This window comes from Falco rusticolus, chromosome 7 (assembly GCF_015220075.1).
Source record: "Falco rusticolus isolate bFalRus1 chromosome 7, bFalRus1.pri, whole genome shotgun sequence".
Classification (NCBI taxonomy): Eukaryota; Metazoa; Chordata; class Aves; order Falconiformes; family Falconidae; genus Falco; species Falco rusticolus.
Genome location: NC_051193.1, coordinates 45828064 through 45850579, shown reverse-complemented (window position 1 = coordinate 45850579; position 22516 = coordinate 45828064). Strand labels below are relative to the sequence as shown.

At 41.5% G+C, this 22516-nt stretch overlaps 2 protein-coding genes across 6 annotated transcripts in view; both read left to right on the top strand.

Moving 5' to 3' along the window:
- The window catches only part of HSD17B12 (hydroxysteroid 17-beta dehydrogenase 12), an 89558-nt gene extending 83143 nt beyond the window's left edge, over positions 1-6415 (top strand). For both annotated transcript variants that reach the window (XM_037394242.1, XM_037394243.1), the window contains exons 10-11: positions 4388-4537; positions 4736-6415. In XM_037394242.1, coding sequence (XP_037250139.1) covers positions 4388-4537; positions 4736-4840 — 255 coding nt within the window. In that variant the 3' untranslated portion in view covers positions 4841-6415. The remainder of the gene's footprint in view (positions 1-4387; positions 4538-4735) is intronic.
- A 1047-nt stretch (positions 6416-7462) lies between these two features.
- Positions 7463-22516, top strand: part of ALKBH3 (alkB homolog 3, alpha-ketoglutarate dependent dioxygenase) — a 24738-nt gene continuing 9684 nt past the window's right edge. For 3 of the 4 annotated variants that reach the window (XR_005105296.1, XM_037394463.1, XM_037394462.1), the window contains exons 1-7: positions 7463-7545; positions 8978-9090; positions 10208-10242; positions 11191-11238; positions 12782-12885; positions 14091-14179; positions 17342-17551. Coding sequence is in view for 3 of the 4 variants with exons in the window: in XM_037394463.1 (XP_037250360.1) it covers positions 7476-7545; positions 8978-9090; positions 10208-10242; positions 11191-11238; positions 12782-12885; positions 14091-14179; positions 17342-17551 (669 nt within the window). In the remaining variant the exon portion in view is untranslated. The remainder of the gene's footprint in view (positions 7546-8977; positions 9091-10207; positions 10243-11190; positions 11239-12781; positions 12886-14090; positions 14180-17341; positions 17552-22516) is intronic. The other variant, XM_037394464.1, reaches the window with a different exon arrangement.

Sequence of the window (22516 nt, the reverse complement as noted above, 5' to 3'; positions counted from 1 at the left end):
GAGATGTGTTGGTCTTATGTGCATTTGTTTCCTCCTCCCCAAATTTTGTTTAGATAGTATTCTGCCAGTTTAAGAGACGAACAAAGAAGGAGCAGGTACTGTTCAGTTAAGACTATGGAGTACCTATTGAGACCGAAAGGTAAATAATTCAGTAACTCATGCTTGGCTGAAGGCATTAAACACAGTGTGAATATACATAGTATGGGAGAGAATTTCTAGCATTTGGGTATGGAAAAGATAGGAAAAAAGTTTTCTGTGTCTTACATTTTTAACATAAACAAATGAAGAATTAAATCTGGCTTTCTGTATCAACAGTTACGTTTTCCCATACAAAACTTCACAGGTTGTGGTAAGCTGTCTTTTTGTACCTCCCGTGTTGGCTAAGAGTGCTGAATTCCTGACAGCACTGCTTTTTTGCCCCTAAATGTAGACAGTGAATTGCCATTCTGAGTTATGTGGACCTGATGACCAATAGCTGTCACAGCTTCAATTTGTTATGCTAATTTTATTGCAGTCCATGTCCTTGTCGTCTTGTTCCATCTTAAGTCACTATAAACCACTAATGAATATTACAAGTACCTTCCTGTGAAGACTAGCTGACCTACCTCCCTCAAGCCTTGAGGAAGACTGCACCTCCCTTAGATTCTTTGAAGTTCATATCTGCGACCTTCAGAAGTGTAGTGCTTTTAATTCCAGACTCGCACTTTCAGCTTAGATCACCATTTAAGATTTAACTTTCACCATGCCCATACCTGCAGAGTACCATTGTATGAAAAGCAGAAACAAAGCGCAGGGGGGATTTTGCCAGTTTCTGAGGAGCCTAAAGTATATCTGTTTTGCTCAAGTGGATTGTTGTCTCTGTGGAAGCTGTTTTGATAGTATATAGTGCTTTTATTGCAGTGTAGCCATCTTTAGATGAAAAATACACTCTTTTTGGCTGACAGGCCTACTTAATTTTACGGAAGCAGCACAGTAATAGCGTAAGTGAAAATTCTGTATGTTTACATGAAGAGAAAGAGATAGGCAGAAAGAAAAGGAATGAGGAAGGTAAGGACTCCCCTCAAGACACTACTGGAAAAAATCTCTCCCTGAAAGGTTTCTGCAGACTCTTCTGAAACTTTTGCTTTTTGAATACGTCTAAAAATATTGCTTGGTTCTTTACCCCTTTTACTCAGTTTTTGTAAACTTCAGTTATTGGCATTTTCCCTCTATACTTCATTACTATGTGTAGCAAAAGTGTAGCAGTCAAAACATTTCACTACCTGTTTTCTTCTGCCGTATCCACTATATAAAATAACAGATCACAAAACCAAGGAAGTGTTCATCTAAAGGGATTTCTAGAAAGTTTTCTAGTCTTAACCTCCTACTCTCCTAGCAGTGGGATTGCCTGGGAGTTAGTGTGACTGCTGCTCACACTAGGTCATGGGCTAGTCATGGCTTTATCCAAGCAAATCTTGAAAACCTTCAAGGGCAGGGGTGCCACGGCCTCTCTGGACAGTCTGGTTTGAGTGTTGTACTGCTCCCCTAACAAAAGGCTTGCTCCCTAGTGTCCAGTCTGGCACTCCACAGCCAAAATTGACAGTTTTGCCTCTTGTTATTCTGCGTGGCACTACCAGGAAGAGTTTGGCTATCATCTTCACAACTGCCCTTGAAATGTTGGGCTGGTATTGAGTCACCACCAGCCTCCTTCTCACCACACTGGACAAGCCCAGCTCTCTGTCCAGGTATTCAGCAAAGTGTGCTGTCACCAAACTAATGGCTAATGACATTGTCTTCCTTCCTCCAAAGCTTTTTAGCTTTCTGTACAGGTCAGCTTTGGTTGTTGCAGTTCCTCCATTTCCTCTTTGTCCCCCACCCTCCTTTTGCCCACAAAGATACGGAAAGAAACTTCTTTAGCGACACCCAAGAGTTCTGGTCTTATTAAAAAGTAAGGTAAAATAGGTGATAAAATTCTGTAAACAAGCTATTCTGTCTTTTTGGGGCTTATTTTTATGTGACTGTAGCATAATTAGTAGAGGCTTCTGTTTAGGACTAGAGATCTTGACTTCTTCCATTCATACAACATTCAAGACCCCAGTTCTGAGTGCCAGCCAATTTTAATAAGCATCAGAGCTATAAGCAGCAGAAAATGTTTTAAGCAAGCAAGAGACATTGTATTGACATAAGCTACTTCTAAGGCTCGTCTTGAAACTGGAGAGCACGCTAGGCTTTCCCTGCATAAAGAAAAGGAATTTTCTATGCAGTTACTTCCCCAGGTAGTGTGGGTTGTATCTGTTTGAATGCAAAATGCTAAACTGGGAAGGAAGAAGGGGGGGAAACTAATGGATTCAACAGGTCTCTTCATAATTGTTAAAATAGGAAGATGGTAAATCTAATGCCTCTGAAATTAAATACCTGTCTGTTTTTTGCAGCACATTGGGGAGGAAAAAAAAAATGTTAGAGTGTAATCCTGTTCTACGTGACTTGAAGTCTGTGGCACAATTGTTTGCCCCTTCATGCTATCCAGTGGCTTAACTGGGTAGTGCAGTTCACTTACGAAGTCTGTTTTTAACAGAGGAAGACAGAAAGTAAATCACGACTATAACTATCATGCCACTCTGTGTGGGGATGTTGCATATCTTATTCACCACCAAATTTTAAGCTTAGAATTGCTTTCTTTTTTAAAAAACACCAAACTGGAGATTCTGTTTAGAAATGTAATCTGAAGAATGGATGAGGCTCATGTTCTGGAGCTGAAACTAGGTGCCTATGCTGTTATGGTAACAGAATGAGTGGTTTTCTTATCCAAGCATTTGTAACTTTTTGACAACTTCAAAGGTAACAGTAACTGCTTAGACTTCTGAAGTGCAAGTCTCCATGTTTTTCCTCTCCATTTTAAAGTAGACTCATGGTATATTATTGAAAGTCCTATATATAGAGAAGTGCACAGCTTTAATGTTCTAGGGTGAAGGAATGAGCAGACATACCAATCCTGTTTGTGGTGGTCAAATTCCTGTTGAAGCGTGCACACTATGGCATGGATGAATAGTCAGTGAGAATTCAAGTGGTCATTTCCCCCCTGTGCTATGCTTCCGAGAGTGTGATAGTAAATGTTTCTGAGGTCAAACCTGTGGTCATTGTTCTTTAAGACACTAACGTAGGGAAGCAGGGGTTTCCAAACTGCAACTTGCCCAAATATTACGCAGTTTCAAGATGGTATTCTCATTTTGAGATCCATGACTGTAGCAGAAGTGGATGCACACTTCTCAGATATCTGCTGTAAAGGTATGTGAACTGTAGTGCTCACTGCTGTGATGGGCAGTAGTGACTGTATTGAATCACTAGTGCAGCCACAGATAGTCTTAGGAGGTCCTTGTCAAAGTGTTGGTAAGGTTCCAACTTTTCTGAGCTTGTGAGGTCTGGTATGTTTAATATCTGATTAAGTGGCTATAGACCAGGGCTTTTTTGATGACCTTTTTAGAGGTCTAGATTGAGGACAAGTTAAAAGCAATGCCAAAATCATGACTATGAGGCGAGAGGGTTGCTTCCTAGTGCAAGAGTATACATGCATTTCCCTTCCCTTTGCCAGCAGCATGAGCTAGGGATAGGTGGAATGTGATTTTGGATCCCCCAGGTCTATCTTGCCTCACCACTGACATGCTGTTGTGGTACCAGTGTCCCCCCGTCAGCAGTATACACATGCTGCTTCCTCTTGATTTTCCATTATGTCAGGGCCAGGTAGTTCTGTGACCCCCTGTCACCTTTTTCTGTTTCTTCCAAACATTGCTATAAAAGCTCATTAACTGTGCTGTGTTTCTTGATCCTTCTTTCTGTGCTTGAGGTCTTCCACTGTGGTACCGGTATCTCCTCCATCCTCTGAGCCCTCCAGTGCAGTACAAGCTCAATGTTCCAAGCCTCCTGGTGTTCCCTTTTCTCCTTCTTCTTCCCACCTCCATGTTTCCCTTTGTAGAGGTGCCAAAGTGTGGAGCTGTTACTTAAGCATAAAATCCCTGTCTTGGGTTCTGCACCTCCCTCCCAAGCAAACGTTGGGGGGTTACTACAGAGAAGAGACACTATAGCATTTTCTGTTAAATAACTGGAATGAAATTTTGTACTTACAAGGCAAATTGTAAGAAAAGCTTTTCAACCATATACTTGTAGGGCCTCAGCTGCTGATGCTGACTGTCAGTGGAACACTGAACGTATCCTTCTAAACATGTCCCGCAAGATACCAGATTAAACATGTTTTAGATATTGTACATTGTGATCTTAGAACTGGAAAGAAGGCTTAGCTTAAGCTAGAATTCAATATACAGGTTATCTAATTTCCAATTATATTAGTTCCTTGATGGGTATGTAAGTTAATCTGAAAGCATTCTCTGCTTAACATGATCTTTCCTACATGCAGAGTGTTCTACCATATTATGTGGCAACGAAAATGTCCAAAATCCGCAAGCCGACCTTCAGTAAGCCCAGTCCTGAAACATATGTCAGAGCTGCCTTAGGCACGGTAGGCCTGCAGTCGCGGACCAACGGGTGCCTACCCCATGCACTCATGGTAAGTCGCCTTGGAAAACAAGAATCTGGAATGTCCTTTGCATTTATTATGGAAGAAGAGTAAAGAATAATTTTGCATATTAATTATTTTTGTTCTTCTAATTATAACTTGGTAATATTTGTGTGTGCTGATAACTGTTAGATTTCACTTAGTACAGGCTATAAAAAGCTAAGACTTCCCTTTTTTTTTTTTATTTAGGGATGGATCTTCTCTCTTCTACCTACGCCTGCTGTCATTAATTTACTCATGAAAACAAACAAACAAATACGGGCTCGTTACTTGAAAAAAATGAAGGAGAAGTAAGTTGGAGGTAACGATCTCAGAAGCCTGAGACTGCTGCAGGTTCCATACCCATGGTGCAGCACCAAGTAGACCTAATGTTTTGAACATCTTCAATCGTAGGTGTACTTTCTAACAAGTGAAACAGTCCTGTTTTGAGGATACAGGTGAAACGGGACTGTTGACTTCTTAATATTGACTTTAAAATAGGCTTTATTTGTTTATAGATTTATGAAGGGGGACGTGCTTTGGACTAAAATTGCACTGTGCTTTAAGAAATACTTACATGGACTTGATCAGACATTGTGCTGTTGAGGAACCACTTGGTCATATAGCGTCCATCACATCTATGTATTGTGCACGTGGGTGAAGGGCAGAAAAGTAGTAGTTTTCGCATATTTCTGGACAGGTGGGCAGGAGTGGGAAGGGAGAGTTTATTTAAAAAGGTAACCTAGCACTACTGACAGTGTAATTTTTTTCCCAGCTCAGGTTTTGGGTAGTTGCAGGGATTCTGCATTGTCAGCCAGCTTGTGAGCATTTGTCTGCTTACATGGTCCAGGGTGATTTTTGTTATGAACTTGAGGGAAATGGGCCAAAACCCCAAATAAGTGTAATAGCTCATCTATAAATATATACATAAAATAACATTTCAAAAAGTATTTAAATTCTTGGTTCTTGAACATGGATTCTAACTTTTCAGTAATATGTAATCTTTACGATTTGTAATAACATTTTTAAAAGTTCAGTGCCTGCTCTTTGTAATAGGTGGTGATAACACAATGTAGATAAATGTCAAAAGCTTTGTATTACATGCTAGCTGCTATGTAAAAGATTATGGGTACTTTAAACGCAGAGCTTGAAATTAGTTACTCTCCTTGTTAGCAATGACAGTTAAATTATTTTTGAAGTATGTATCAGTCTGTCTTTTTGGTGAGGCCCTTTGAAATGTGAATCCTGAATATTTGAGACAGCTTTCAAAATGAGAATGAGTAAACTTCTTTAAATGTAGAACACTCTTAATGGTGTTTAAATTAGCTCATTTGTTTCATGGTTCTATTCCAAAACTGAGTGCTCCAGTGAGGCTGAAGTTCTTCAGCTCCAGGAGGCAGGGATCAGAGTATATGAGAAATCTGCACTGCTGTTGTTTGTATTTACCTACTCTTTAAAGTCTCTAATAATCCTTCTTACAAACATAAAATATACTGAAATTTACATGGCAAATCAAACTGCAAGCAGCTACCACAGTTTTCCGTGGTGACTTCCTGAGACTGAGGAGTGGAGGTTGTATTCTGTCCTTCAAAGAATAATTTCAAGCTCTGATTTTGAAGTAAAGTATGTTGTGCTGAGGTATGATTTTGGGGCTAACATTTCTGTACATTGAAAAAACCTGAATACCGATGCAATGGTGCTGATCAAATCTGAGACGCAGATCCTATCCCATAGTTTTCTTAATTTTTTGGAACAGGGATGGTGAAGTCAGTGGTATTAGTTCTGTAAGAGCACAAGACTTGGTTTGCTCTCTGGATCTGATGTGGAAGCATTGGACTAAATCTGTATGGTTTTGACTTTGTAAAACAAATAAAATAGAATCTACTCTGACTCTGTATTGTGTTGTTTTTTCCCTGAAAAATATTTGCCTGTACATTTAGATGTCTGCTTGTCCTTTATCGTTTATGATAATGCAGTGATAATTACTGTACTTTTATGTGCCCAAACCAAAGCTTTTATTAATCTGTTTTCCTGGCTGTTACCTATTTTTACGGTGCTGATATTTTAAAATCACTGGAACACATAATAAACTTCATTAGAAGAACTATTAAGCTATTAATAAGAAACAGTTATTTCCAAATAACGATTTTCTAGCTGCTGAAGGTGCTGGGGAGGCGATGCCTGCGGGGATGGTGTGGTACCCAGTGCCGCCGCGGCAGGGGTTCGGCTGTGGTCCCTCTGGTGCTGCCTCGGGGTCTTGTGTTTCCAGACTGCAGCAGGGAGTCGCTGTTTCACCTGAAGTGCCTTGACTTTGGCTTTGACCGCCTGCCCGCGCTGCAGCTGAGGCCATGTGTACTCACCGGCTGCCGAGGTACTCGGACCCATCCCGGGCGTGTGCTAGGGGAGGGGCGGGGTGCCTCGGGCTACTTCTGCCGCCGCTTCACAGCTCCTGCTCCGATCACGGATGCAGGATCATCCGCGAGCGGGGTCAGTTTTCACTCCCTTCGGGGCAGGGGATGAGTAGCGTGCCCGCTCCGTTCGCCTCCCCGGTGCAGGTGCCGGGTGCCCGGGGCGGCGCCGGGCTGCGGGGGGCAGCAGCGCCTGTGAGCACCGGCCGCGGGCGGGGGGGAGCTGCCGCCAAGGCTCCGTGCTGGGGCCGGGCGCCGCGGCGGGCGCTGGTTCTGGTTTCCCTCATGGCCGGTAACTTTGCCCATCCGCACCGCCGCTTCCCGCGCAGGGGGAAATGTACGCGTAACTGACACAGTGGCTCAGGGCCTCCTGGCGAGCGGACCCGCGCACTGACCTTCCCTTCCCGCTGCCCCCGCGGGCCGGTAGCGCCCTGCCCCTCCGTGCCGCCGCTGGAGGCGCGCACCGGCGGTGGCAGCGCAGGCCCAGCCCGGCGGGCGGAAGCGGAACCTGCGGCGCGGCGGGCCGGCGCTGGGGCGGTGGCATGGCGGGGAGGCGGCAGCGGGCCCGTGTGCAGGGCGGCTGGGCCGGCGCCCCGGCGGGGCGGCCCACAGGTAAGGCCCTTCTCTGCGGGCCGCGGCGTTGCGGAGGGGCCGGCGTGGGCGAGCCCCGAACCCGGCCGCGTCCGCGGTGTGCGGCGCCGGAGCGAGCCCGGCCGCGGAGGGGAGCGCTGAGGCGGCCGGGGCCTCGCCGCCCTCACGGACGGTGCGCGGGGAACTGCGGCGAGAAGGGTGGCTGCTGGCGCGGCGCGGGGGCCGGGGGCGGCGGGGCTGCCAGGCCCCGCCGCCTCGGCCCCGCCGTGTGACACGGTGACCAGCGGTGGCCCGCTGTGTCCAGGCAAGGGGAGCTCGGGTGTTCGAACTCGCTTTTTAAAATAAAACTTTTACGCAAGTCACAGGTGTGTTGTAGCCGTTTTGGACACGGTGCCGGGTCAGCAGCGTACGTGTACAGCTGCGTTACTTGTAGCGGGCATGCCGAAGCAAGGTACCCTTCCCACCTCTGGGCAGCTTGAATGTGATGGATAGAATTTGGCAGAGCTAACTTCTGAAGTAACTATTAGTTGCTTTTATGAGTAAAGCCTATTGTGTGGCTTCTTTTATCTTTTTATACTGAAATCATTGCAAAATAGAGAGCACTAGTTGAAAGGGCAGGAGTTTACATCCCTGTTTTGTACCAAACGCCTGAAGCAAAGAGTGCAGGGCAGGAGGGCACCGTGTGCGGTTCCCACCCTGCAAGAAGGACCAGTTTGGTTTATGAACATGGTCAGAACACCTGTGTTTCGCTTGCCTGATTGCTATACTCGGTAAGGCTCCCATTTCTCTCCAGACTGAGCATCCTAGGCAAGCTGATTTTTTTTTTTTTTAATTCCTGAATGAAATGATCCAGTTATTTTGACTTGTGCATGTAGCCTGTAAGTTTTCTGTCACAGGTGCGTTTCGTTCCACCTATTCCTAAAGGGATGTTTTTAACATCTTTTGAATTATACAGGTAAAGACTTAATTCCTTTCTGTTTCAGGCCTGTTTCTAAGCCTGTTTGCATGTGCAAATTAAACACATGAAGTGGTATGCCTGGGTTGCTCTTCCATGCTTTCCCCCTTGTTTTAATAGAAGTGTTTTTTTCGGAGAAATAGAAGAGGTTTTCTCTATGTAAAAAAAAAAACCAACAACCTGCAGAGGGAAATAGTTTAGTTGTTTGGAAGAATTTCTGTTGGCATCTGATAGGTGTTTGTGGTAGAATTGAAAGTTCTAGATGTCATCCTTTCTGATAACAGGATGTTTTCAGTTGTCTATGAATAATAAATACATATTTTTAAAAAATCCAGTTTCTGTGCAATTTTAACTCTTCCCTGGAGTCTCTGCCAAGCAGAGGAGAATACTTCAAAGAATGATTCCATGAGTTCTTCCAAACTGTATTTTTTGTATGGTGGAATTTATTTCATGCGATTCTTTTTTTTTTTTTTTTTTTTTTTTCTCTCTTTGCTTTAGCACTTAAGGCATCTGTGGCCAGCAATCTTGCCCCCGCAGACACTGGACCGGCATGGATGGGGAAAGATCAGCCTCACACTCAAAAGCAATTTGTTTTTGAAAAGCCATCAGAGGTAAAAATTGCAGGCTAACTAGCAGAATCTCATTTTTATTAAATTTCAGATGATGAAAATTATCAGACTTTGAGATTATAGTCTCAAGTTTAAAAACAAATTAAAAACTCAGCTGAGCTGAACTTTGGGCTTTTACCAAGCAGAGTTTGCAACTGTCTTGCATATATGGCAAACAGAAAGAGTTACAGTCCCTTTGCTTAGCTTCAGATTCTGAGTATTGGTTATGTACCTGTTCATAACTACTTTTATTCAGAAAGCCAAAATAGTATGCTCTCTTAGATACTCAGAATGATGCAATGTCCTAAGCATGATTTCAGCTCTGTTTTTTTCCCACAGTTGGGATAGCTGTTTTATTTGTTACAGAGGAAGAGTATGGGATTTGTATTATAGACTTTGTCTTGTCAGACAATGAAGAATATTGTGCTCTGTGCAATGGGAGGGCGGTTCCTTGCTTGGAAAAAAAAAGAAGTCTTGAACACTTATTTCTAACTTGTAAGTGTTTGAAAAGTTGTCTTTTTGGCTTGGAAGGATTGGAGATGGTCTGAGGAGATTCTCTTTTCTCTGTGGCAGAGCCCTGGTAGCTATATAGTACTATATTTTGATCCTCTTGCTAGCTCAACTCAGTACCTCCTTGCTTTTCAGCACTCCACTGAGCTCGGAGAAGGATAAATCCCTGAGGCCACCAGAATGATAATCTAGGCTGGATTAAACTACTGTGCTTGGAGGTTTTTTTGGTTTTGTTTTTGGTTTGTTTTTTTTTTGTTTGTTTGTTTTAACAATGTAATGTCTCCAAATGTAAGGAGAAGAATTTTTTTGGTTGCAGTTGATAAGTAACAAGTATTGTTATAACCCAATTAATTTAGGAATGAATGCCCTTTAGGGGGCAGTTGATTGTTAAAAAACACCTGAAGTGGTAGCTCTGAGTGTTTCTGAAGCATGGAGAGAGTGGATGGGTTGTTACTGCTTACCCAGTTGTCCAGAAGTATGTTTTTCTCACTGATATATCAATATGCAGCTATATAGAGACACTAGAGATGGCAGTTAGTTCTGTTTGACTAGAGCATGTCAGGTACATAAGTGTTTAATATTAATGATGTATCATCTTGTTACCTTTCAGGTGGAGCGCAAAGTTCCTGAAGCAGGTGTGATAGAGTGAGTATATTGCTGACTTAACTGTCTTTTGTGTGGGTTTTCTGTCTTGTTGGTCAGTGGGAATCTGCTCTAAAAGAGTTCCTTCTCCGCTTAAAACTGCCATGCTTTTGGAAGAAATGAGTATTGGAAAATACAGACTTTCAGGCCTTTCATCCTGAATTTCTAATCAGGAAAGTTCAAGTCTGTGTTAACTATTTTTTATAGCTTTGGTGTAGCTGTATAAGCCAGGAAGAACAAACAATTGGACATTCTGGATGAACAGAATTTCAAATATGTCTTCCTTGGTTAGCAACGTACGTTTTCCTAGAACAGTTCCTGTTCTATGCTGGAAATTACTGTTATCCAGGAGTATAGCTGGTTTGGCAACTCAAGCAGCATTGAAGCATTCCTTTGAAGGTTTGGAAAAGTAGCTGCTAGTGTGTGTCATAGTGAAGCTAGGTATTTGTAGATCACTTACCCTTTGTGTTGAAATGGGGATGTTCTCAGAATAACTTTGGCATAAAGTGTGTCGAGGTGTAGTGGTGAATGGTGAAGTTACAGATTTTGAAAATTAATTTTGCTTCAGTTTGGTTATCTTGGTAGAATTTACTTATTCAGTGCGCCTGTAAATGCAAACACAGTGGTCAAGGTACAGTCTTGTGTGGTTGTCTCCTTTGGATTCTGTGAATGTCCCTTGTCTACTTCTCTCCAGAGCCCTAAAACTGAATATTGAGCCTTTGGTGAAAGGAGAGGCAGGAAGTACACAAAAACTCATTTGCTTCTGCAACACCCTTGCTGCCTTACTCTGACTATCTCCAGAACAGTATTGCTTCCCTTTCTTAATCTTCCTTTCTTTTTTAAAGAAAACTCGCCCTAGGCCAGGTTTACAGTAATTCTAGTCCATGCTGCTCAGTGTAAGATAATTCCTTGTTTGTCCATCTGATCGCTGTTTTCTTTCTACATCCTCAGCAAGCCTGGTGTGTATGAGCTTAGCAAAGCACCAACTGGCGTTTCTAGGTAAGTGGATGGAACTTCTTTCTTATTGCAGAACAACGCAGTGATACTCAGCTTTCTGAAGTCTGCTCTCTGTAGAGTGTTTTGACTCTAGCAGGTGCATAGTGCCCTTCCTGTGCATCCTCTGTCTGGAGTTCTTCTGGAAATACTTTGAGTATCAGGTAGCAGAGGTTTACACAGTTCTGAGCAGCACTGAAGAGAAGAAAAATGAACCTCTTAACATCTAGTGCATACTGCCGCTAGTGTTCTTGTCTGGGATAAGGAGAGGGGCTGTGTCCATTTGTGTCACAATCCAGAGTAAGTTGCTACTTGAAATTTGGATCAGTATTCTTGTGTTAGCAAGTGCATGTCTATGTTGTACAGTTAAGAGCTACCAAAGACTTTTAGCTGTAAATTGGACTTGTTTTAAATCAGTCTTATAAAAGCATTTAACTTCAGGCAGATTTCATAACTTGAGGGTTGTCCCTTTTGCTTACATGCTATACCTTAATTATTTCAGCTTCCGGACACTTCAAAACAAAACCTACTTTTTTTGTGAGTCCTACTAATTAAAATGCATTTTATTTTACCTTGCTGACTTAGTTGCAATATCAATATTAATACTTTTCTTCTGAATTTGCTAGATTTTATTAATAGTGAAAAAATGCCACAGATATAGTAACTTTCTGTGCATTTATTTCAAAGCTTTCGTCTTGGTAAATTTTTATACCAATTTGAACAGTAAAAGCTTTGACCAGCTGGAAAGAGAAAAGATACACAGCCAGCTAGGTTATTCTGTCATTTTCTGGAGTTTGTTTTCATAATATGTTGCTGGAATATATAAATTTCTGAAAAGTTAATAATCAGATTTTGCATCTCTTTTAGTACTTTTACTGCATAATCTTATTATGATGTCTTTGAAGCACTTCTCACACTTGCGAGAGTAAACTCTTGTGAACAGCATTCCTATTCTGTAGTCCACCACAGTGGCTGGAATTTGCGAATGCTGCTGTTAGTACGGTCAAAATATGAAATGTACATATGAAAATGTAAAAATAGGAGGGGTTAAATACTCTAGGGTTCTTGTGCGTGGAGAAGAGAGGATAGGATGGCAGTAGTGATAAAGGGCTATCAAATTCTGAGTGGCATGGAGAGGGTGAATAAAGGGCAATTATTTACTTATGTTGATTGTAGTACCATAATCAGGGCTCTCTAGTTTATCAGATGTGAAGTTAATAACAAGCAGAAGGATGCCGTTTTTCTCACAGTATATGGCTGATTATGGGACTTGTAGTATATTGTAGGTGTCATATATTTTTATAGGTTTTGAAAAGCAATTAGACGTGTTTGGTGAGAGGAAGACTCATCAGGAGCTCCAGCTGCTTTCTGTTCTTTCCTTCTCACCCGCTTTTGGCTGTGGTCAGAAAGAGGATGCTGGGTTTCGACTTTTGGTCTGATGCATTACAGTCATTCTTAGCTCCCTTTGGAAATCCTGGAAATTAAATATTTTATCAAAGCCTATATAGAAGTGTATATTCCTTCCATCTTTTATCTTTTTCTTCCTTAGGATTCATTTGATTCCTGGCTTTATTGACTCAGAACAAGCAGACTGGATGTTTGAACAACTCCTCCAAGACATACCCTGGGGTCAGCGAACTCACATCAGACAGGGTAAGGAGTGTGTAGACCAACTTTTCAGGTCATTCCCTGGTTACTTCCATACCAAAATTTATGCATTGTTTACCACTGGTTTTCATTTTACACATTACCACTCCTTTACATTCCCTTCCAGGTTTTCCTTGCTTATTTGAAGAGTACTGCTGCTTATTTTTCCATCTATCACCATGTTCCTATTGCCAATTAAATGAGATTTTTTCCAAATGAAAATTTCTTGTCTTAAAAATCTTTGAATTTTACTGTCTCCTCTGTCATCTGCCGTTCTTTTTCCCACTCCTTTTTTAGATTAATCCTGTGCCCCATCCCTTCATGCTGTCTCCCAATGATGCTGCAAAAACTGTGTTCTTTGAGGTTTCTGTCACCAGGAATATTTTTTGCCTCTCACTTAAAATCCTAGCAGAGCATGTTTCTTTTCCCTTTTCTTTGCTTATTACTTCCAGTATGCAGTAAATAAAGAGGCTGCTATTCTGGATTTGTTCACTAAGGGGCAGCTGTTCTAGCTAGTTCCCCTTTCAGTCCGGAACGGATGTAAGATAATATATTGAAGTAGTTACTGGACAGGGCTGGAAAATGTGTTTATTGGCTTGCAATAAAGGTACTGTAGAATGGAGAATGTTACCTGTCAAGTATGCGAAATAGCTACCAAGGTAGTCTTTTAAGAAGCTGAAAGTAATTTTAACTTGATGTTTGTATTACACCTCAGAGCACACGCATATTTGACAAAGTATTACTTGTGCAGCCTTGCTATGTTCCTCTTCTGTAATGTCCCACTGATGTTGCAGCCCTTGCCACTTCATCCTTACCAGTGGATTCATCTTGCAACTTATGCCAGTGTATTGGGCACTGGAACCAGGAGAATATAAAGAAAGCCAGAATTAGAAATAAAATTTTAGTTTCATTCTGCTATCTTTAATTTGTCCAGTCCCTGCCCTGTCTGGCATAGGGATGAGAAAATTGATGTGGTTCCAGGATTTTGACAAGGTAATTCCTTTTGCAGACACAAGCCTGCTTTTGAATAATCTCATTCCTTTACTTGAGTTCATTATGTAAGGTTGAGGATTTTAAGGGGCTGCTTTTAACTTTAGGTGTGCAGGCAGTCCCTTTTTAATTAAGTTTTTTGGCAGAATTGCATCATCTTTCCATTTTCAAGCTCTTTGATAAGGCAACTGAGAAAGTTTTCCTGTTTTTCCTGGTTATAGGAGTCTCTTTTGAGGAACCAAGGCTTACCTCCTGGTATGGAGAACTTCCTTACACATACTCCAGGATAACAATGCAGCCAAACCCAAATGTATGTATGTGTTTACAGTTTTCTTTTATTACCATCTACAGAGAAATCCTTTGCAGAGATTGAGGGACAAGAATTCTGTCTATCCTCTGTTTTTATGATAGAGTATCTATCAGCATTTCATTTGTGATCAGCAGCAAGTTCTAGTGGAGTGTGGACAACTTTATAGAACAAGCATTATGAGTGGATTGAAGGAGAGGAGCATGATTTAGTTGCTAAACATTGGCAAAAGAAAATTATCACTGCAGAGTTTGAAGTCCTGCTTTTGGGTCACTCTAGCTTTGAACAAAACTGAATCATTACGTGTTACTTAATCTATGCATCTTTATCTGGGAGATTGTGGTGTACTCAGTCATACTGAGTTATTTGTTGTAAAGATACAGTAATATCAATTACTGAAATAGTTACTTGCAGAAACACTTAGATTCAGTACTGCTTAAATGAGAATTTAAGCATATTGTTGGTTTCTATGTGCATGCTATGAAATGCATACACGCAACCTGCCTGCTCAGCAACTCCAGATTGTACTATGCAATTTCCCGTGCTATTTTGGAAGGGATCAAAACCTTCTGAGTGACTTGTTGATATTTTGTTCATGTTCATTTGCTCTCTCTGTCTTCCAGCCTGTTGTCCCGTTGGCCTGTCCCTTGGTCTTGCTTTGTTTGACATTTCCATGGCAGTAGGCTGCAGTGTTCTGAACCTAAATTGTGACTGTTGAAGGCTGGGCAGCATGAGGGAGAAGTGTCCCAAGTCCCAGAACTGCTGCCAAAGGGAGTGCCTCCTAAAGCTCAGTTTGGGAAAAGTGGAAAGGTGTTTTTAATGAGATGAGTTGTGAAGATTTTGTAGTCTCAAAAATACCATAGTTTAAAAATTTCATAACCTGTGGAATTTGTGGTGGAAACACAGGCATTTTTTTTTGGTACCCATCTGTGGAAAGTTATTTTAAATGGACTTTTTCTGCAAGCTGAATGGCTTTAGGAATCGGAAGTGCCCCTGCAAAATCATTCTGCTGTACCCTAATGATTTAAATCCAGTTCAGAATTGACACTTGTGGAAGCCATTGCTGCTCAGAGGTTGGATAGAGCCTATATACCCTGAATTCAGTTTCAGTTCAGCTTGCATAAAGTTCAGAGTTAGCACTCATTGGACCGTTGGCTTGTTTCTCTCATCCAAGAGGTATAAGGCCTAATTCAGTATGCATGCTGATCCTGTCTTTCATCCCTGAATAATTCTCCTTTTTACTGAGAGAAAGAAACTCCAGCAGAAAGTGAGATGCGCTGGCAAATGTTGCATAGCTGCGAGCCAGCCCTGCCACTGGCTGGGAACTGCCCATAGGCAGATACACGGGTAGCCTGCACACGGACACTCAGACATTTCACTCGGCTTTGTAAGTGGGAGCTCCTGCAGCCTTGGAAGAAGCAGTGAATGGTGTAAAGAGCACAGTCCTTATCTGTAGAATAGGATTTATATCACAAAAATATCCAAAGTAAAATGTAATTTAGGGCACAGCTTGAACAAAACCAATTATATCTACCTTGAACACTTGATCTGTAGAAGTAATTAGCTTTGTGCCTCTCCTTTTTTGTTTGGTAAGACTGGGTGTGATTGCAGGCCTGCTAGGTATAATCCAGTGCTCGTGCCTAAATGAATTTTGGTATTAGAAAAATGTTTCTTTGTAAGCAGTGATGTAGCTGGTGACACAGTAATGTTTCAGTAAAATTATTTCTACTGCTGCAGGTTTGTAATGGAGTTTCCACTGAACTGTAAAATTCACCATATGGTAACATTTTTAGTAATAAATACTTTTGTGATAGGAATTTAAGGAATCCATCCCAGTTGGTCACTGGAAAGTGCTTTCAGTAGTTCTTGTTGGGACTCTTTGCCATTGCAGTATATGTCCTGCGCACACTGTGCTGTCAGGCTGCTCAATTACAAGCTATAGCTTTTTTTGAGTGGTGTTACTGGTTTCCCTACATGTCCCACAGCTGTCGGCTGTTTCTGTATAATTAATTATTGATATGATGCTTAGTCATCAAAGGGGTGACTTAGCTAGAAATACCCCTAATTGATGGTATGTTGAGGCTCCTGCAGGGTAGCCAATAGGTTAAAAACCCTTTAAACATAGGTAAGCCTAGAAAGAAGGTGCTGCAGACTCAGTGGATAGTGGTGGATACTAGGAAATAATTTCTGCTGTCTGTTCATCCTTCTGCCAGGGATACACTGGGAGGTTTGGAATCAGTTCTTTATCCTCTCCCGATCTGTGTTTCTGATTATATAATGGGCAAAAATTCTGGCCTATGTTGCTGCGGCTTTGTTTTATATATACTTGTGTAGTACTTAAAAGTACTCTGACAGATGAAAGTCATGATGTAAGTTTGTAACATTAAATAATGATTCACCGGGCTGATTTGTAATGGAGCTGTCATGGGCTGTGGGGCTCAGCAAGGTGTTAGCTAAGGGAAGGATGAAATCCAGGGCCTGTGACACTGGTTTTACAACCACTGAGAAGTTACAATGTTGAAGTCCAAACCCGAAGAGGTGATGAGTTGGGCTCAATAAGTTGTACTAAGAGCAGGGACAGAGGGCCATACTGTGACAGCGTTAGGCAAACTGTTGTCTCTTGTTCCGCGTCAACAGCTGCAGATGATTGAGAGGGTGTCATTTAGTCACTGATCGCAACTTTCTGGATGCGCTGTGCCTGCCAGCAGTGGCCACGTAACTCAGATGTTATCAGACTCCTGTGTTAAACGCCTCTAGCTTGACCAGCTATGCATGGGAGAAGCTGCACACTTTTTGTCTTAGTTAAGAATTCCCAATGTTTATCCGTGGTCGGTTCAAGCAGATTTTACTCTGCTTCCTCACCTTTCAGTTAATTGGGGTGGCTGGATGCATTAGTGGGAAAGGCAGGGCAGGTTGGCTTCATAATTTTAAGAGATGATTTAGTATTGAGCAATAAGTGACATGCATATTTCACATAAAGCCCATTCCTCAGCTTTCCTAAAAATATAGTCAGATTTTTTCAGAGGCATTTATTTGACTTCAAGTTTATTGCAATTAAAAGTGCAGTGTATTTTGTTTCTTAGTAGTTTTGCCTTTGTGTCTTACATTATTTGCTGCTGTCCCGATTCCATTGTATTTACCCTACGCCTGCTGTGCTGATGACAGTGGCATCCTCTGCTGACCATGCTAAAGGAGCGGATTGAAGAGTTCACTGGCTACACTTTCAACTCTCTTCTCTGCAACCTCTACCGAAATGAGAAGGATAGTGTAGACTGGCACAGTGATGATGAACCATCGCTGGGAAAAAATCCCGTCATTGCCTCGCTCAGCTTTGGTGCTACCCGGACCTTTGAGATGAGGAAGAAACCCTCCCCTGTGAGTGTTCATACCACATTGAGAGAGTCCTATAGTTACTAATATGTTTAGTGTTTTCCACCTGTTTAGAGAACTTAATTACTAAAAGCATGTAGTTAATGAAAGCACAACTTGTAAAGTTCCGTGGAGTAAGCATAGGGATCAGGAAGTCTTGTCACATGGGACATGATGTCTTGAGGGTGGGAAAGGGACCATGCTAATAATGTGCAACAGTGTAGTGCTGCAGTGAAATTACAACCTGGGCACTCTGCTGCCCAAACAAGGGCATTTCCCATTATTTACAATGAAATAAGTGATGATGGAAGGGGACTTTCACTGTGTAAATGAACCAAAGAATTGATACCATTTTCTTAAACTCGGGCAAACATTGTGTAACTCATAGTGTGTGTGGGATGAAGAGTAGCTCTGACTGCTCTTCTAAGTAAAAAGCCTTTTAATAATGTTTGCATTTTGACTTGTGTGTGTTGCGATTGAGGGACAGTGAACATAGGGAGGGAGATCGTTTCTGTTCCATAAAATACCGAACTGTCACATCATACTGCACAGACTAAACAGAGATCTTTACTTTGATAAGGAGACATGTGTGGAACATCCTTTTGGGAACTGGTGAATCAGTAGTTAATACTCTTTCTAGATAAAATGCTGTGTTTACAAGACAACTTAAATTTTGTAATTTGTATTTACCCAAGTAAAGGAATCGCACATTCCTATGTTGAGGATGCAGGCCTCGTTGTAGAGTATCCTGCCTCAGATGCCTTTTCTGTGTGTGTAGTCTTTGAGGACTTCGGGAAGAAGTTTGCTGTCTGCTTACGTTGCTATTTATTCTGAGCAAGTAATGCAGAAAGCAAAGGTGATGATTATCAGCCTGTTAGAAAACTGTATGCTGGCATACTGAAGGCTGCCCATCAAGAGTCACCTTGGGTCACCTAGTCATGAACAGCAAAGGTCAGAATTTTTAACCAGAAAAGAAATAATTTATATTTTTCACCAGTTCTCTAATTTGTAAATTCTTTGTTGTCTGAAGTGAGTTTACTCCTGGTCCCTGAGCATGAGATCACATAAGCAGTGCATTATATCAGCGGACATAGCATGAGTAAGTATCTTTGATGCTGTGATGATAACAAAATGTCAGCTGGAAAATTCATTCCTCTGGGAGGCTGTAAACGCTGCTTGGATTAATTTCTAGAAGTGTTATGTGTTCCTCTTTGATGGATCAGAATCAAGGCCACTTACATTTCAGTATAAACTTTGCAGTTTCCCTCTTCAAAATCAGACCCAGTTCTTGAGCAAGATGTCTGTCTTCTGTTTGCTATTTTCTGAAAAGACACCCACTGTGAGCAAAGGGGGAAATGCAGCTTGTGCCACTCAAAATTGGCCACCGTCTTTGGTCTCTGCTGCACGATTTCTTTCCTTTTCTTCCTGAGATGGATGATTTTCTATAGATGTATCCCTCAAGCTCTCCTCATTTCTTTTCTTCAGTGCCTCTGACCTGGTACTTCTGACTAGCTGAGTCTTGCTACCTATGAAGGGTATTCCTTTTGCCAGTGTGACATACCTGTTTCTAAAGTATGATCCCCATGTGCAGAGTGATCTTTGAATAAGTTGCTATTAACTGTGTCCTGTGCCTAAGGGACTTGTACTTAATAATTATATGGCACACATTATGCATTCTTTGCACATTCCCAAAGCCTGCAATTTTCTGAGAGCATCCTATGACACTAGATGCTTTGCCAAATGGGAGTTACAAGAGGCTCTGATGGAAATTACAACCTTTCAGGCTGTATCACCAAAGAAGTAATTTTCATACTCTATTGTAATACAGCATTCTCTCTTTCATTAAGAGAAAGTTAAAGTTGATTGTAGATATTTGAAGTTTTGTTCAAAAGCAAGTTACAGGAAGAGGAATGTAGTCTAGGGAAAAGGGATTCAGTTTAAGTCATCACAGGCATTCAGCCTCTCCCTGGTTTGTAATCTGCCAGTATCACCAGTACATGGGGTTTTCCAGAGTTAGATTTCAGTGAGGAGCAAAAGAGAAAGAAAATCTTTTTCCTCCCAAAATTAAACCTCTTTGTGAGCCAACATTCTAGTATTTCACATTCTAGAGTTTCAAAGACCTTGACTTCCCTCTGTTCTTGTAAGTGCTTTTAACTGTTTTGAGCTGAAAGATGGAAAGGTGTAATGAAAATACAAGATGAGAAATACTATGGTAAAAGCTCACTACAGATAAATGGTAGTAGAAAAAAACCTGAAGTGGTTGCCTGTGTGTGATCATGTGCTGGGTACAAAACAGTATGTACTGCAAGTCAGGTAACATCTTACAAGATGGTTATTGAAGAAATAACAATGGCTGTTGAAGGAATACTAGATCAGAACCCTCAGAGCCTTCAGTTCCTGTTAGTATCTGCACAAGTATTTTCCGTATTATATCTTGAAATGTGGATGAACTTATTAGGGAATAAAATCCTGTTTCTCTTAACTGCAAAAATGACCAGTAATGTTGGTGGATTGGATATTTTTTTTTGCATATTTGTGTGAATGTTGACCTTTGTCTCAGGAATTGGGTGGCATTTATATAGGCCGCTCTGAAACCGTCACAAAAGGAAATCTTTTTATCCTTTCTCTGTATTTTCCCTTGACAAAAAGTGGAAAAAAAAAAGTTATTTAGGTGCAAATGTTTTGTTTGGTTTTTTTCCCTTGAAAATTGTTCTAAGGTGAGGAGAAGGAAAAGTTCAGTCCTCTGTTTTTCTTCTTGGCGAGTACTGTACTTGATGAGTAAGTGTTCATCATATAATAAATGGTAAAGGAGTGTAGAGACATGTGTAGCCTATTTGAATCTGCATCAACAAGTATCCCTTGTGGATAAGTAGAAATAATTCTTACTCAGATTTCAGCCCACGGCATGTAGAAAAGCTACAAATAATTTCAGGAGTAAATTTTCCACTGGAATTAAGGAGACTTTTCATGGAAATTAACATGCCACCAGAAACTGTTTTACTTAACCTACTGGAGTTTTTAAGCATTCTTTCTTCTAAATACTGCCTTTTACTGTTTATTTGGACCAGTTGTGTGGTTGTAACTGATATTTTGCCTTTGCTTTAAATGGTTTCTAGGGGTTTTTGATGCCTACTTGGTAGTTCAGTCTACAGTGATCTAATTTCTTTTATTTTCTACTTCTAGTTCTAGTAAACTACTTAAACCTTGTTTAAGCCTCCTTGTTGCCCCCCATCATTGTGGCTCCTGTCTACACCAAAGCCATGAGATGAATGCTTTGGTTTAGAGTGGTGACTCGTACACGGTTCACACACAATCTGTTGGTTTAGTCAAGTCCTCTCGTGCTTGCCCACAGCATAACTGTCACCACTGCCCCACCGTGACCTCCTCCTGTTCTCCACACAGCCTCAAGCCCCCTGCTCATGCATGACTTAATTGTCCTAGACTAATTTATTTCACTGTGGTAGATGGGTCTTTCTGGTACAGTGTCACTACCATTTTTTGTGCTGCTTATCACTGCTCAACTCAGTGATGACGATGCCAGATTATCTCATTGGGTCTTTCTGGAAGCTGAATGTGAAATGTTAGTTCAAGGACATTTAATGTCCCACTGAGCTCCCACATCCCCATGGGACGTGCTCTGTAGCAGTGGTCTGGGTGCCATAAGGACCAGTTGGGTGTAGTTGTCCAACAAATTGCCATGTGATCTTTTGAAGGGAGTTGGAAAGCCAGCTGTCAGGTTGCTCTTTCATCAGTAACCAAGGGAACTGGTGGGTACTGGGGAAGGGAGAGAACTTCACACGTGTGTTAGATAATAGCAGGATGTTCATGGTGTTCTCAGAATTAGCCTTCACGTGGGTCTGTCCTTCAAATGAAGCACTAAAACATGATCCTTCTCTTTTGTCCTTGAGTAGCTGTTCTAGCAGAAGTTAAAGATCTCCTAGTACTTTTGAAAAAATAACCCTTCATGTCCTAACAGGCCTAACTGAAGAAGAACGTGGGAAGATATGGAGCACACTAGAAAACAGGCTTGGATCAGGACAGGGAGGGTTGGACTTTTAGACTGGCACGAAGGAGACTTGCAGACAGCAGTGGCTGCAGAGGAGGAGGTGTTGTCCACCAGTATTGGCAGGACTTGAGCAGCTGTAGAGAAGCAGAGAGGAAGATGCGAGTGCTTTAGAGATACTTCACTTGCAGTCTGCTAGGACAGCTGGAGAAAGACTGATGGGGGCATTTAAAGATAGTTCTGTGCAGGCTGGCAAGTGGGTTATGTGAGGAAGGGGCAATATAACCGATATTCATTCCTACTGAATCTGTAAAGAATAGAGCTGCAGTGAGGATGTTGTCAGAAGTAGTGAGAATAAACAGGTAAAAATGCAGAACTATTGACAGATAAAACCACGCTGTTGTGGAGGAGAGCGTTTCCACAGCTGGTGATAGAGGACTAAACTGGAAAAGAGGGATACAAGCAAGATGGAAGTCTGAAAAATGCAAGATCAGAGGTTTTGTAAGGATAATTCTTTCGGTAATAAACAGATAGTGCAGAAGACTAGAAGCCAGCATTCTCCATGAAGGCTGCTGACTTTAACCTTTGACAATAATTTTGCATCGTTTGCATGTATAACTGCATTATTATTTAAACATTCTTCTGCAGGATGTTTCCATTTACTTTTCCTTATAATAGAAAGTGCATCCACCCTATCCAGAATCCATTTTGTACTACTATCTTAATAAACTTGCCTGAGATTTAAGAAACAAACTTAGGTGATTTATATAGATTTATACTAGATCTTCTTTCTTTCTTACCTTTTTGATTTTGATACCATTTTAAGAAAAAAACCTTGATGGAGTGAGGAATACTTGTAGATTTTATATGCAGAACTTCCCATCACTTCACACTGAGCGTTCATCACTTATTAACTGTAATTACTTGAATTAAGGATAAAAAAATGTTTTAGCCAGTGTACTTGGACA